Below are 13,841 nucleotides of genomic sequence, written 5' to 3'. Positions count from 1 at the left end.
CCTAAGAACTCGATTTTGAACTGTGTGTAATTTAAGTTCACCCGTCCTTTAAAAGCCATGTCTGTATAGTGGCTACCAGAGGAGGGAGCTCAGTTCTAGAATGTTCCTCCTCTAGGGGCAGCCTCTCTGGGTGATCAATCGAATCCCAAGCATGTTTGATCTCTGAACCTCGGCATGGAAGTGACAGCAGCGGCATTCTTGTTTCTAAAGTAAAAATGGTTTATTCACGACACAGTACATAAGAGGTGACGTGTCTCGCGTCACAAACGGTACAGCCAACTCCCTGGAATGTCTTTGGCATAAAGAGGAGAATGAAGGGAAAGCCAGGCTATGCTAAGGCAGCTAAGATGGGGGATGGGTCTCTATGGTCATCTTCACAGGGAGGAGCTCCGGGTCCATTAGCGGCAAGCCGATTCTCTAGAACGGTAGGTGGGGGGCACAGGTAGGGCCACTTCTGCGTGACCCGCCATGCCGAGCCCTTCAGTCATCTCCACCGCACAGGTACAGGAGTGCCTTCTGGTAGTCCCCCTTGGTGTCTTGCTACAAGGGGCCAGAAAGAAAAAAGAATGGTAGTGTCAGAAGAAAAGAACGGACTCCACGGCAGCCTGCCACAGCCTTGGTGTGCCATGGTGATGTCGCATGCCTGCACAGTGTACCAAGGCCCTGGTCCTCCAGAGGGCAGTGGGAAATGGCACTTCGAGTCCTACCATGACTGCAAGAGTGGAGGGTGAACCCCACACACAGGAGGTTCCTGGGGGAGTCCTCCGCATCCCCCCTTTTCTCCTGCACCCTCACCCTTCTGCAGAGGATGGGGTGGACCCCCAGCTGCCGCTCTTCGGTCACATGAAAATAACTAGTGAAGTGAAGACATGTCTAAGAGTCTAACTGGCCCCAGCTTTAACCACGTGCCCTAAGAAGCCTGGACACACTGACTCTCCCTACAGTTGTCCCTGGTGACCTTAGATTATGACAGATATGGAAATGTCAGGATCTTTTAGAAAGGGCAATTGGCGCTGGGCGGTGGTGGCGCACGCCTTTAATCCCAGCACTCGGGAGGCAGAGCCAGGCGGATCTCTGTGAGTTCGAGGCCAGCCTGGTCTACAGAGCGAGATCCAGGAAAGGCACAAAGCTACACAGAGAAACCCTGTCTCGAAAAACCAAAAAAAAAAAAAGAAAGTGCAATTGGCAGACTGGCCTGGTAGTGCATGTCCATACGCTTAGCTACCTGGGAGAATGAGGCAGGAGGATCACAAGTTCAAGGCCAGCTCAGACATCTTAGTAAGAGCTCCTCTCAAAGTGAAAAAGGAGGGAGACAGTTTAATCTGTAAAGTGCTTTCCACACAAGCTTGGGGGGGCGGGCCTGAGTGCAATCCCCCATCTTAAAAAGCCAGGGCTGGTGATGCACACTGGAATCCCAGCACTGGGAAGCAGAGACGGGAGGATCTCCGGGTTCACTAGCCAGCCAGCCTCATTCAGTCAGTGAGCCCCAAGTCTCAGTGAGAAACTCTGTCTCAACAAACAAGGTGGACAGTCCCTGAGAAAATGCACCAGAGGTTGACCACTGGCCTTCACACGCCCCTGCACACCCACACCCACACCCACACAGACACACATACCAACAATTTTTTTAAAGAATTAAAAAGCTGGGAATGCGGGCCGGGCGGTGGTGGCACATGCCTTTAATCCCAGCACTCGGGAGGCAGAGGGCCGGCGGATCTCTGTGAGTTTGAGGCCAGCCTGGGCTACCAAGTGAGTTCCAGGAAAGGAGCAAAGCTACACAGAGAAACCCTGTCTCGAAAAACCAAAAAAAAAAAGCTGGGAATGCTAGCTCAGCAGTGGAGTGTTTGCTTGGCATATGCAAGGCCATTCCTGTTTTTTTTTTTTTGGTTTTTCGAGACAGGGTTTCTCTGTGTAGCTTTGCGCCTTTCCTGGAACTCACTTGGTAGTCCAGGCTGGCCTCGAACTCACAGAGATCCGCCTGGCTCTGCCTCCCGAGTGCTGGGATTAAAGGCGTGCGCCACCACCGCCCGGCGCAAGGCCATTCCTGTAATAAATCCTGTGGGAGCTAAGCACAGTGGGAACACGGGGACTCCTCCATCCTTCCAAAATGCACAGCCACTAGGCTGAAAGGGGTGGGAGCCGTGAGTGACACACTGTTAGGTCTTCCCAAGGATCTTCGAGAAGCAGCAGTATCACAGAGTACAAAATGTCTTTGGACTTCAGTCTCTTAGATTGTCCCTAAGTCTTGTAGGATCGGCACCATCAACACCAATGACCACTGTACAATGACACATGGGAAATGTATAATCCTGCTCTGAACCTTAGAATCTATGACAAATCATGAAGCTTGTCCTCAATATTAACTCCTGATACATGGTGCCTCACATCTATTCCCTACAAAATGAGGAAACAGAGAGGTCATCACCACTCTGCCACTGCTCTCTCTGGCCACCTCCACCTCCCCCGACCACACACACACACATACACACACATATCATGTCTGGTGGAGCCAGCCTAGTGTCACAGGCTTTACCTGGATGTAGTAGTACAGGGACTTGCCATATTTCCTCTTGAATTCAGATCTGATCTTCAACATGTCCACTTCACTGCGGGAGACCATGATTCTAATCAGGACCTTGTCGCGAGTCCCCTTGCCCTGGAAGTCAAATTGATCATTTAAGTTAAGTTCCTTGACAATGTTACCATTATAAAAAGCACAGACCACATTTTTCTGGCACTTATGTGGTTGCTTTTTTTAAATTGATTTCTATTTTTAAATGTGTGTGTGTGTGTGTGTGTGTGTGTGTGTGTGTGTGTGTGTGTGTGTAAAGGTTTCCTCTGGAGGCCAGGAAAGAGGAAGATCCTCTGGAGCTGGAGTTCCAGATGGTTGTGATCTGTCCAACATGGTGCTGGGGGCCAAACCCAGCCCCTCCACGAAAGCAGCAGGTGCCCTTAATGTCTGTGCCATCTCGCTGGCCTCACTTACATGGTTCAGCCTCACTTACATGGTTCCTGGTACTGTTGCTGTACAAGACTAAAAACACAATATTGAAACTATTCCCTTGACAAAGATGAGCATCTTGGATTGCCAAGCACATTTTAATTTTTAAAGATTTCTTTTACATTTTCTAAGTATGGGGAAGCACATATGTGTACATGTAGGTGCACACAGAGGCCAGAAGAGGGCGTCAGATTCCCCCGTAGTTGGAGTTTCAGGAGCCTAGGAATGACTCCAAATAGACGCTAGGAACTAAATTCAGGTCCTCTGCGGGAGCAATATGTGCTTTTAACTGCTGGACCATCTCTCCAGCCAGGCGCAGACGTCAGCTCTGTGCTTATCAAGGCCAGCCTGCAAGTTTGCACATGCAACATGGGCTGCTGACACTTAAGGATGCAGAGAGGAAGGGCCAGCATGCTGTCTTCGTGGCTCTGTGTGAAGGCATGGAACAGCCCAGACCGAGGAAACAGTTATCTGTGACCAAAACAACGAAACAAAACCAACGAACAACCGAGGAGAGCTGGCAGAGCGGCGGCATGGACGAGGGGAGTGCTCCAGAGAGGGAAAGCAAAGGCCTGGAGAGCAGAGCACTCGAGGCCGGACAAGGGTGTGAGAAACAGGCTGCTCTGGGGCAGTTCGTGCAGGAAGAACCCACAGCTCTGGATCTGCTCTGTGACTGCATGCTCGTGGAAGGCGCTGAGTGCTCCCACTTCCTTTCTCATCCAGGAGATAAAAACGGGAGCCCCGCAGGGTTTCCTGCAAGCCCCTGCAGGGTTTCCTGCCAGGACTTGAGGGAGGAAGCTGAAAAGCTATCACATAGTACCTGCGGATGGTCTCTCGCATCCTGTTTGTTTTTACCCTGGGGATAACAGGAGGTCGTCACTGAAACCCCAGCAGGACTCAGACACCATTGTCACCTAACCTTTCCCCACCTGTGACACTTTCTTCTGGAGCTGCATCACACATACTTAAACAGTTGGGAGAAGGTGGATTGGTGCTTTCTCACCCGCCAAATACAATCTCAGCTAGCTAGCACGCTCCTGTCAGATAATGGGGACCCTTCCTCTAAACCAGGGGGTCTCAACTTGGGGTTCATGTATCACATATCCTGCATATCAGATGTTTACATTACGTTTCATAATAGTAGCAAAATTGCAGTTATGAAGTAGCAACAGAAATATTTTATGGTTGGGGGGGAGGTCACCACAACATGCGGGATTGTATTAAACGGTCGCAGCATTAGAAAGGTTGAGAACCGCTGCTCTAAACACTAGTCAAGAAGATTCAGTTTGAGCCAAAACAGCAGAGGAGCCTAGTGGAAATGGGGCCTCTGGGCCAGCCGTCCTTACCTTCATGGAGTCATACAGCCGGTCAGCAAAGTACAGAGGTTTGTTCTGTATGCACTGGACTGTGGAGAGAAGAGACAGTGTCAGGCTGAGTGAGTCTGCTTGCCTCTCTTGCAGTGAGGGAGATGATGGCCTGGCTCTGAGACACTGACCAGAATGGGCCTGTCACATGGATGCAGAATGTAGGAAACTCGAAATCCTGTGCCCACTAAGTCCCACCCACCATGGTATTTTCAATAATGAGATGCGGAGGTCAGTGATGAGCCAGTGTACACGTGAGCTTCCCCACCACAGGCCTCTCTCCTCCCCTGACACAGTCATCCCTGGCCACTCTCGGCTCTGCTGACGTAAGCCTGTCTGCAGTTTCACATTTAAATCTACAGCCAATCCTAAAACTCTCCCAGACGTGCAGAAAAGCCACCACACCTCCCAAGTCCCCTTGAATTAAGAAGATGGCCATTCATCCCTCCTGTTCCCGTCCTCTCTTCCAGGGAGGAAAGGCCACGCTTGCTTACCCAGGTTCAGGAAGGCATTTTCCAGGTCTCCTTTGACCTCCTTCTTGATGCTTTCCAGCATGTCGTAAGGGCTGTAGTTCTTGTACCTTTCGAACACTGAAAAAAAGGCAACAAGTCATATCAGAAGTGCTAGTCAAAGCTGCACTGATGACCTACATAATTATACACCATGATAAATAACAACAACAACAGCAAGACAAACACAAAAAACACAACACACACACAAAACAAAAACAGCCCCCCCCCAAAAAAACAAAACAAAACAAAACCTGAAGGTGATCACAGGTGCCATGGCTGGGTTGGAGGTCACTCTGGTGGACCAGAGCTGAACTGCACCTGTCTTGCTAGAGACTCAGGTCTAGCTCCTGCCCCTAATGGCTCTGCCTAGGCTACAGAATGGGATCACCTCCATCCTCTCTGACTGGAACCCATCTATCTAGATGTCGTGAGAAACGGGACAGCTGGTCATGTCCTCCACTTCAATAAACACAGCAAGATCAAAGGCTCCTCCAATAAGAAAGGGAGTAGCAAGGTGCAGGGAGAAGGCTCGGATGACAGCATGCTTGTCTTGCAAGCATGAGGACCTGTGTTAACCCCTGAAGCCCATGTTTTTAAGGAAAAATCCAAGCATAGTAATGTGTGCTTGCGATGCCAGTGCTGGGAAGCCTGCTGCAGGGGGATGGGGTTGCGTTGGGGGGGGGGGGGGAGTCTCCGGTCAGCCTGCCTAGCCTCGCTGTTGAACTCCAGTGAACTAAGAAACAAAACAAAACAGGGAGAATGGCTCCTCAGGTGCGATACCTGAGGTTTACCTCTGGCTCCCACATGCACTCCACACACATGTGCGCGCGCACACACACACGGGATAAAACAAGCTAACACAGCAAATATAGAACATATTTGGGGACAGAGGTGAGAAAGGAGACCAAATGATTTGATTTAAAAAAAAAACTGGGAGAGCCAGGTGGAGAATGAGCCTTGTTCTGGAAGATCCAAGCCTCATCTATGCCATCCGAGAGCCCCTGGCACCGAGGTCTCCCTGGCATAGCACCCACCTTTCTGCAGGTGGCACACACTGCGCTCAGTCATGATGCTGATCCACTTGGGAACGTCAGTCCCTTTCCTTTTCACCCCGGCGTCATAGAGGTCCTGTGAGAGAGGCCGGCAAACGGGAAACGTCAACCACACGGGCCCCCTAGCAAGTGTCACTCCAAAGCCCATCCCAAGAGACAAGTGAGCACGGAAGCCCACACTGTGGGTGTGACCCCCCCAATGTACCACTCAGAACAGGTGAGCTCAAGGTTTTGGCTTCTCGGGACCACACTGAGCTATCTCCCGAGACCACAAAGCCCACTTCTAGCACTTAGTAAAAACCTTTCCCTCATACTAGGAGTATTCTGCAGACGATATAGGATTTTCAAACTGAGGCACATGATTTTGTCTGCAGCTTTCATGGCATGCCTTGAGATAACCCAACTGTTGGCCCCTCTACGTGAGGGCACACCTAGGTCACAGTCATCTAAATCAGTTTTATGAGGAAGGGGCCAGCCTCTGTCACCTTCCCCTGTTCCCACTGAGTGGGGCAGGGAGACCTCCTATCCTGCTTGGACCTACTGCATCTGTTCCATCTTCTCTACCAGCTACTGCCAGGACCAAGCACTTCCATGCAGTCCAAGCCTGAAGGAGCCCATGGGAGCGGGGTACAGATCTGGTAATCAACAGCAGCATTACAAGTGTTGTTCCCAGGAAGTAGGTGCAAGCCTCATAGTCTCAGATGGGTTGAGGCTTAAAAAGGGCCACTGCTCCCTTGTAAGGGACATTACTTAGTTCTACCCCTCCCACAGCTGTGGGCTGGACTCACGGACTCACTTCTAATGATCACATTATGACAAGAGTGCCGGTGTGTGACACTTGAGACCGGGCCATAAAAGCCCGAGGGCTTCTGGCTCCCTCTTGAATCACTCATTCCTGGGAAGCCAGCCGCCATGTTGACAGGACATTCAAGCAGCTACATAGGGAAGATCCCTTTGACCCAGTCACCTTCTCGGTAACTGTAGCCCTGACAGCATCTTGTCTACAACCTCACGGGAGACCTGGAGCCAGAAACATCTGACCAATCCAGTCCCATGCCTGACCCAGAGAACCTGAGAGATAACAAATATCAGTTTGGGGTTATTCATGGTACATAAATACATGGTTATGTGAGATACAACCCCTCCAAAAGCACAGGCCATATAAACTTCAGCCAAGAAGCTTGGCACATACCCGGGCATCCTGGTCAATCAGTTCATAGTCAATGACAGAACCATCCTCCGCTCTTCTGCCCTACAGGAAAAGGACAGGGAAGACAGTCAGACCTAGCTCTTTGTGCATTATGAGGCTGGGGGTGGTTCTTCTCCAACTCCGGGGAGCCGTAACTGCTTCATTCCTGAGCAAACACCACCTACAGCTTTTCCCCTGTTAATCTAGACAAGGCCGGGGAAGAGCGAGATCATCAGGGAAGCAAGTGTGTACACTTGTGTACACTCTGGTGCCTCACCAGAGTTAGCCACCCCTGGGTGCCCAGTCCTGAGTAAGCATCTCACACAATTCTCTGAGCCACACCCCAGAGAAGCTGAAGCCATTTCAGCCTCTCCCTCAAACTGTGTATCTTGGTAAAACACATGACCCCCGGGAGTGCCGTGATGATGTGCAAACGGAGGGGAAACTCTTGCAGAGAGCAGTCAGCTGAGCCCAGGGATAACAGGATGGGACCTGAGCGGAACCCTAAGGGGCCAGCGGTATGGTGGCAGGTGGGGGCACTCTGTACAAGAAAGGCAGAAGTGGAACAGGCTTACAGGTGAGGGACACACCGTCCAGAGGGACCACAGAGCAGCAGGACAGAATCACAGTGACGAAGATAAACATTGACATGCCCAGGGCGAAGGCAGTAGGGCTTTCTGGAAGGGTGCGGCAGCAACGGATTTTGGTCAAGGAAGCAAAATGATACAAGTGGATTCTAAAAAGACCCGGGGACTGTGGTGCCCAGACAGGGGCAAGTGAAGACAGGAGAGCCACAGAATTGTCACTGTCACGGAGATGCGAGTGGGCCAGGCTGCAGCGCACTCCTCAGTCACATTTGCCTGAGAGAAAAATTCCCGTCCCTGGACAGACAGGTGTTCGGGTGCACGCTGGCCGGAACTAGAGATTCACAGGAGACATGCCTTATATCCACGTTAGTGTGCTAACGTTAGCAAAGAGCCCACAAAGGCCCCCCGCACATGCCAAAGCACTACACAGGCAAACATTTGTACACACAGGAAAGGTCAGAGGTGAAAGAAGTAAGGTAAGGTCACTTTCATGGGTTTGGTGTGGCCACAGAGTGGCGAAGTGACCTTCCTTCAGTCACTCGGTGAAGGTTAACACAGAAATCCAGGCCAGAGCTTGGGAGCCGCCCACCCCTCCCCTGGCCACGGAGTCCAGTTGTCCACACGGTTCTGCAGGATAAGAAATCCTATTAACAAAATGACAGCTCTGCAGCGGCGGGAAGGCAACGGAATTTCTGAGCAGGCACGAGGATTTAGTTAATTCCTCCCAGTATAGAAGGAGCTGTGCGGGCCTGCCTGCCTGCCTGCCCTGGAAGGAGGCAAGGGGGGAGGGGAAGACTGAGACCAACCTTTGCAAGGGCGACCATCAGCTTGCGGAAGTCGCCAGATGTGTCAGAAATGATGTCCTTCTCCAGATCGGTCTTGTACACTGAGAAAACACCACATCTGGCTTAATGCTTCCCACTGGTACACCCGACCGCCAACCCCATCTATCTCTCGCCCACCAAGTTTCCAAAAGCAGGCATTGTCGTGTTAGTGTGGAAACAGTCTATTCCCTATCTGAGGAGGACTTCTCTAGAAGGATGTTCGCTCCCATGAGATCGGAGTTAGGGTGATTGTCAGTGCCAACAAACAAGTCTAAATCGAGCCAGGGGTCCTTGGGCTCTCTTTAATCAGCGGACTCTTTTCTAATTAAAATTCTGGTTCTCAAACTGGCGAGATGGCTCAGGAGATAAAAGTGCTGGCGGCCACAGCTGGTGAACCAAGCTCTAGCCTCTAGACCCCTCCACAGTAGAAGGATAGAATCAGCTGCTTTGGAGGGTTGACCTCTGACTTCCACACGTGTGCACAATGTGGCAGGTGTATGCATGTAATCTCGGTACTGGGGAGGCAGAGACAAGGGCGTCCATGGGACTCACCGGCTGGCCAGTCTAGCCTAATTGGTGAGCTCCAGGTTTAGTCACACACACACATACACACATACACACACACACACACACACACACACACACACACACACACGCAACTGGGCTGAGAGGCTGGATCCCAGAACAGGCTACTCACTTTCTTTATACACCCTGTTAATCTCCTGCAGCTCCTGGTTGGTTCTGGAGCAGATGATTTCAATAAGGGAGTCCTCATCAGTCCCCAGGCCCTGGGAAGCAAGAAGCCCAGACATCAGCGGCCCTCCTCACCCTCAGTCTGCTGCAAACAGATGGCTCTGTTAGCTACATCTCCCCAGTATACCTCTCTTGAGCAGTCTGTGCTCGACTCCTTAAGCACAAAATAAGGCTGTTTTTTCTGTCACATCACCAGATCCCAAGACGGTGTAAGTGGCACATCTATGTTCAACTCTGTTTTTTAAAAACATGAATGAGAAGAGATGGCCCTCAGATATCTCAGAGGGCAGGGGGAGGCCACGGGCTCCCACTTGCCGTTAGTCTTTGCTACTTTCGATCATGGCTGCCCGCTATTTTAATAAACAGGAAATAGTTGTCTTCATTGAAAAGAAATGGTATGCGATCACTGTCAGGCAGCTGTCATAGATTAGAACATCTACTTAGTGGAGAAAGGTGCCATTAGGGTAAAAACTAGTCTCTCTTCTTTGAAATGCAAAAACAGCTCAACATTAAAAAAATGCATCATGTGACTTCCATTTTTGCTTGATTACTCTGCACTTTTTGGGTATTTTAGTGAAGAAAAAGGGAATAACAAAATTGCTAAACAATCCTAGACACCAGCACTTTATTAGGAAATGAGAGTTTAATGAGTAAGATATTCCGGTTTAATATCTACACTTTTGAGCTTGCTGGAGAGCTTGAAAGGACTCAATGAAACATGTATTTCAAAGCTGGCTTCCTGATCAAAGTCAAGGCTTAATAACCAGGGTCCTCTAGTACTTGTCTTCACGAATATAGAGGTACCACTTTGAACTAAGTAGAATTACAGCTGTTTAAAATGTAAATCAATTATAAGGTGTTAATACAATAAGAAAGGTCCTTATCCACATGAAAAGTGTGTCAGCTATTAATTAAACTTATTAGAGTGTATATGCCCCTTTAAAAATGTGCTTGGTATAATCTAAGCTAAGCCCCAGGTTAATAGTTAATTTTGAATTTTAGTCTTAATCTAATCTTTGACTCTTCTCCCGGAGTTTTTAATCATGATTTTTCGCAGGTTCCAGCAAAACCCCAAATTCTTCCCTTGTCAGCAAAAAGTCTACACAGCCCTCCGAGCAGGTATTCTGAGATGACCACCAAGTTTCTGAATATTTCCAGGGAGAGGCAGGGTTTTTTTTTTTTTCAGCGATGACAGAAATGCGAAGTGACAGTAACTCATGTGCCAGGAGAAATGCCGTGTCCTGACACCAAGGAGCGGGCGCTGAGCACACAGTATCTCGCTCTCCATCACCCGCATATCGGAGAACTCTAACAGGGTTTTATCTCTGCTTTCAAAGGTGACCTTGGCAATTTCTAAAACTTTGGCCCAAGCTTTCCCCAGCTTACCCATAATTCTTATCACAGAAGCAACTTCTCCTGTGACATACGGTAAGACACCGCCACTGGTATTGCCTGAAGTGAAAACTGACTTTTTTTTTTTTTAAGGAAAGCATCCTTTTAGTTAATGTCCCTTCAAGATGTGTGTATTTCAGAAGGGTTCCTCAACCGGGACAGCTAATGGAAAGGCTGGCATCAGGTCAAAGATGGCACAGTTAAAGCGCCTTTCACAGGGTTCGATTACTTGGATTAGTGGAGTGACTGACTGCTCACACAGGTCTGCTTCGAGTCAATAATACCTAATAATAGAGGCCAGGGGAATCACATGAACCACAACTAAGTGGATTCTTGACAAAAGTAAGATGAACTGATCTGAGTGTTGATGGTTTAAGAAACCTAGGAAAAGATTGGCTCACACATGGCCCCAAAGGTCCAAAGATTTGACAATCTCAGGAATGCTACTTTCATCGAGCTGTTGTTGACATGAAACTATTCTCTCTCTCTCTCTCTCTCTCTCTCTCTCTCTCTCTCTCTCTCTCTCTCTCTCTCTGTCTCTCTCTGTCTCTCTCTCTCTCTCTCCCTCCCTCCCTTCCTCCCTTCCTCCCTCCCTCCCTCCCTTCCTCCCTCTGATAAAGTCTCATGTATCCAGCCTGGCCTTAACCTCCCCACACAGCCGAGGATGATCGTGAACATCTGATCCCCTCTGCCCCCATCTGGAGCGCTGGGGTTATCAGCACGCACCCCATGCATGCCTGGTTACATGGCACTGTTCTTCCTGATCTCTCCCCTGCAGCACAGCCTATCTAGGAGGACACTCCAGGCAAGCCCACCCAAATAAACTGAGTGCCACGTGAGCTATGCTGATGAACTGAAGAAAGAGACATTTAACAAGTCCTACAGTGGCTCTGTGCTAACAAGTCCAGGGTTCTGGTGACGCCCTGTGTGTGAGGGGGCCTCATTCCCAGTGTGTTCTGCGGGAAAGATGACAGTTCAACTGCGTGTGATAGATGGTTTCCGCTCACTACGGATGCCTTACCCAGCTGTGCCAGCAGAGGGCAGCATCAGATTATCCAACGTGTCACAAGCACACCCAGAAAGGGGGCCCTGAGCTTTGCTGTGTAGGACATTTATATAGCTCTTACATTTAAGTAATATTGTGTAGCTTAGGTGGGCACAAAATCCAAGGGTGCTTCTAAACTTGAATTTACTAATTTAACTTCAAATCCCATGTTCAAAATAACTTTGCAAAATCAAAACTTAGATAACAGTATTACACCTTGCCAAACTTTCCACTGAATCCAGGTGCTATTTCCAACCTGAAATCGAGCCCTACCTGCACTACGTTGCTCATTTTGGGCTCAAATCTGAATTTTGGACCGGGACTGGACGGGGGAAAGTCAGAGGAAGCGGCACCAGGAGGGCATGGGCAGAATCTGCAAGCTTTGCTAAACAAAAGCTGTTTTTCTTTCTCCTTAACACCCCACATATCCTCCTTAAAGAGGAAGTGTAATCAAGGAAGCAGTTTTCCCGAAAGGCATTCCAATCGCCCAGGTGCCAAGTCTGAGCAGCTGCTAACTGACTTCTCAGCATCAGGAAATTTCTTTGCAGTCTTAAAAAAAGAGAGAGAAATTGAAATATTTTTGGTTCAAATCCTGACAACTTATAGCATTGGGGAGGGGGGGGTATGATTTCAAATAAGAGCCCAACACAACTGACAATCACCTAATTACACTCACAAGGCTGTAATTCACATACGTTAATGGGAGAGCTGACAGATGACATCCCACATGTGTTTACCTTCATGGAGGCTTTCAGTTCAGAAGCATCATACTGGGCAGGTGTCTTCAATAGGCCCAAAATCACCGTCTCCAGGTGGCCAGATAAGGCTGACTTCAGCGCTGATGGAAGCTCCTGCCAAAGAGAGATGTTTTAGGAGCCACGCTTATGATCAATATCCATTTTAAAACCAGTGAGACAGAAAATGAGACATCTCTGTCTAAAAGGCAGGTTGTGAGTCTCTGACCACTCTGTGGTCTGGGGAGAACTTCCTCCCTACATTCCCTTCATCAGACCAGGAGGTCGGAAACCACATTGTAACAAAACCCATTAATATCCAGGCTGATCACTAGCCAGACACCGGTGTAGCCTAAGAGTTCCTGAGAGAGCTAAGAACGGAGCTTCACAGTACCAGTACCGTGGGGGCACCCTGTGGAAGACAGGGCACTTTCCAAGGTCAAAGTCTAGCTGAAAAGAAGTGTGGTAGAGAGAACAGCAGAGTCCTCCAGGGCTGCTGAGATCCCAGGGAAGACGTTTGTGAAGCTGCCCTAGGGTGGGGCCTTGTAGCCTGCAGAAGGAACAGGAAGTCCTAGCGGGGCCGGGAGTAGAACCAAGCCTGCCCTGTGTAAAACACTGCACCTCACCATCAGCCATCTACTCCTCCAAATCGGGGTGGTGTGAGTGAATATGATGTGAACTCCAGCCCCCCCAGATTCCCCTTTTGACTCCCTGTTGAATATTATTTCTTAGGGGTGCTGCTATCCTTGTGAACACACGATTTTAATAAAGCCAGAGGTCTGAGGCAGCACTTACATATGTAGACAGATATCCTTAATTCAGGGTGGCTCTTAAAGATATTTTCCTTGGAGAGTGGGCATCTTAACAGCTAAGGGTACCGACTGGCTGAACTGAACTGAATGGAACTACAATTGTTCTCTCCTGTGTGTGTGTGTGTGTGTGTGTGTGTGTGTGTGTGTGTGTGTGTGTGTGTACGTGTGTACGTGTGTACATGTGTACATATATGAAGGTGTACATGTGTGTAAAGGTCACAGGACAAGCTTAGGTGCCATTCTTCAGGTGCCCTCCACTTTCTGTTTGAGATAGGGACTCTCATTGGCCTGAAACTTGGCCATGTTGGCTGGCTGGTCAACTGTTCCTGGGGATCCTCCTGTCCCTGCCTCTAGAGTGATAGGCAGCCTGCTTTAGAGACAATCTTTCCGAACACACATGTCAAGAACGTCAGACCTGATGTAGATCTGAGGAAGCATTGGGACCAGCCCATCCACCTTCTTTCTCTGGCTTCTGATGTCCTAAACCTGCATGGGAGGTAGGAGGGTCTTTCTAAAACAACACATACCAATTATGATGCCAGCCTTCCAAACTAGAACCCTAAAGTTAAGTGATCC

General features: G+C 49.3%; 1 protein-coding gene across 1 annotated transcript in view; it reads right to left on the bottom strand.

Annotated features, from left to right (window-relative positions):
- Positions 1-201: 201 nt before the first annotated feature.
- The window catches only part of Anxa2 (annexin A2), a 42,135-nt gene continuing 28,495 nt past the window's right edge, over positions 202-13,841 (bottom strand). Inside the window, exons 5-13 of the mRNA XM_052713407.1 lie at positions 12,457-12,570; positions 9,227-9,317; positions 8,512-8,591; positions 7,122-7,181; positions 5,912-6,005; positions 4,860-4,955; positions 4,348-4,406; positions 2,534-2,656; positions 202-540 (exon numbers count right to left, since the gene is read on the bottom strand). Of these exons, the coding sequence (XP_052569367.1) occupies positions 481-540; positions 2,534-2,656; positions 4,348-4,406; positions 4,860-4,955; positions 5,912-6,005; positions 7,122-7,181; positions 8,512-8,591; positions 9,227-9,317; positions 12,457-12,570 (777 nt within the window). The 3' untranslated portion in view covers positions 202-480. The remainder of the gene's footprint in view (positions 541-2,533; positions 2,657-4,347; positions 4,407-4,859; positions 4,956-5,911; positions 6,006-7,121; positions 7,182-8,511; positions 8,592-9,226; positions 9,318-12,456; positions 12,571-13,841) is intronic.

This window comes from Peromyscus californicus, unplaced genomic scaffold (assembly GCF_007827085.1).
Source record: "Peromyscus californicus insignis strain IS unplaced genomic scaffold, ASM782708v3 Scaffold_11__1_contigs__length_118956290, whole genome shotgun sequence".
Lineage (NCBI taxonomy): Eukaryota > Metazoa > Chordata > Mammalia > Rodentia > Cricetidae > Peromyscus > Peromyscus californicus.
This window is presented reverse-complemented; position numbering and strand designations above follow the sequence as displayed.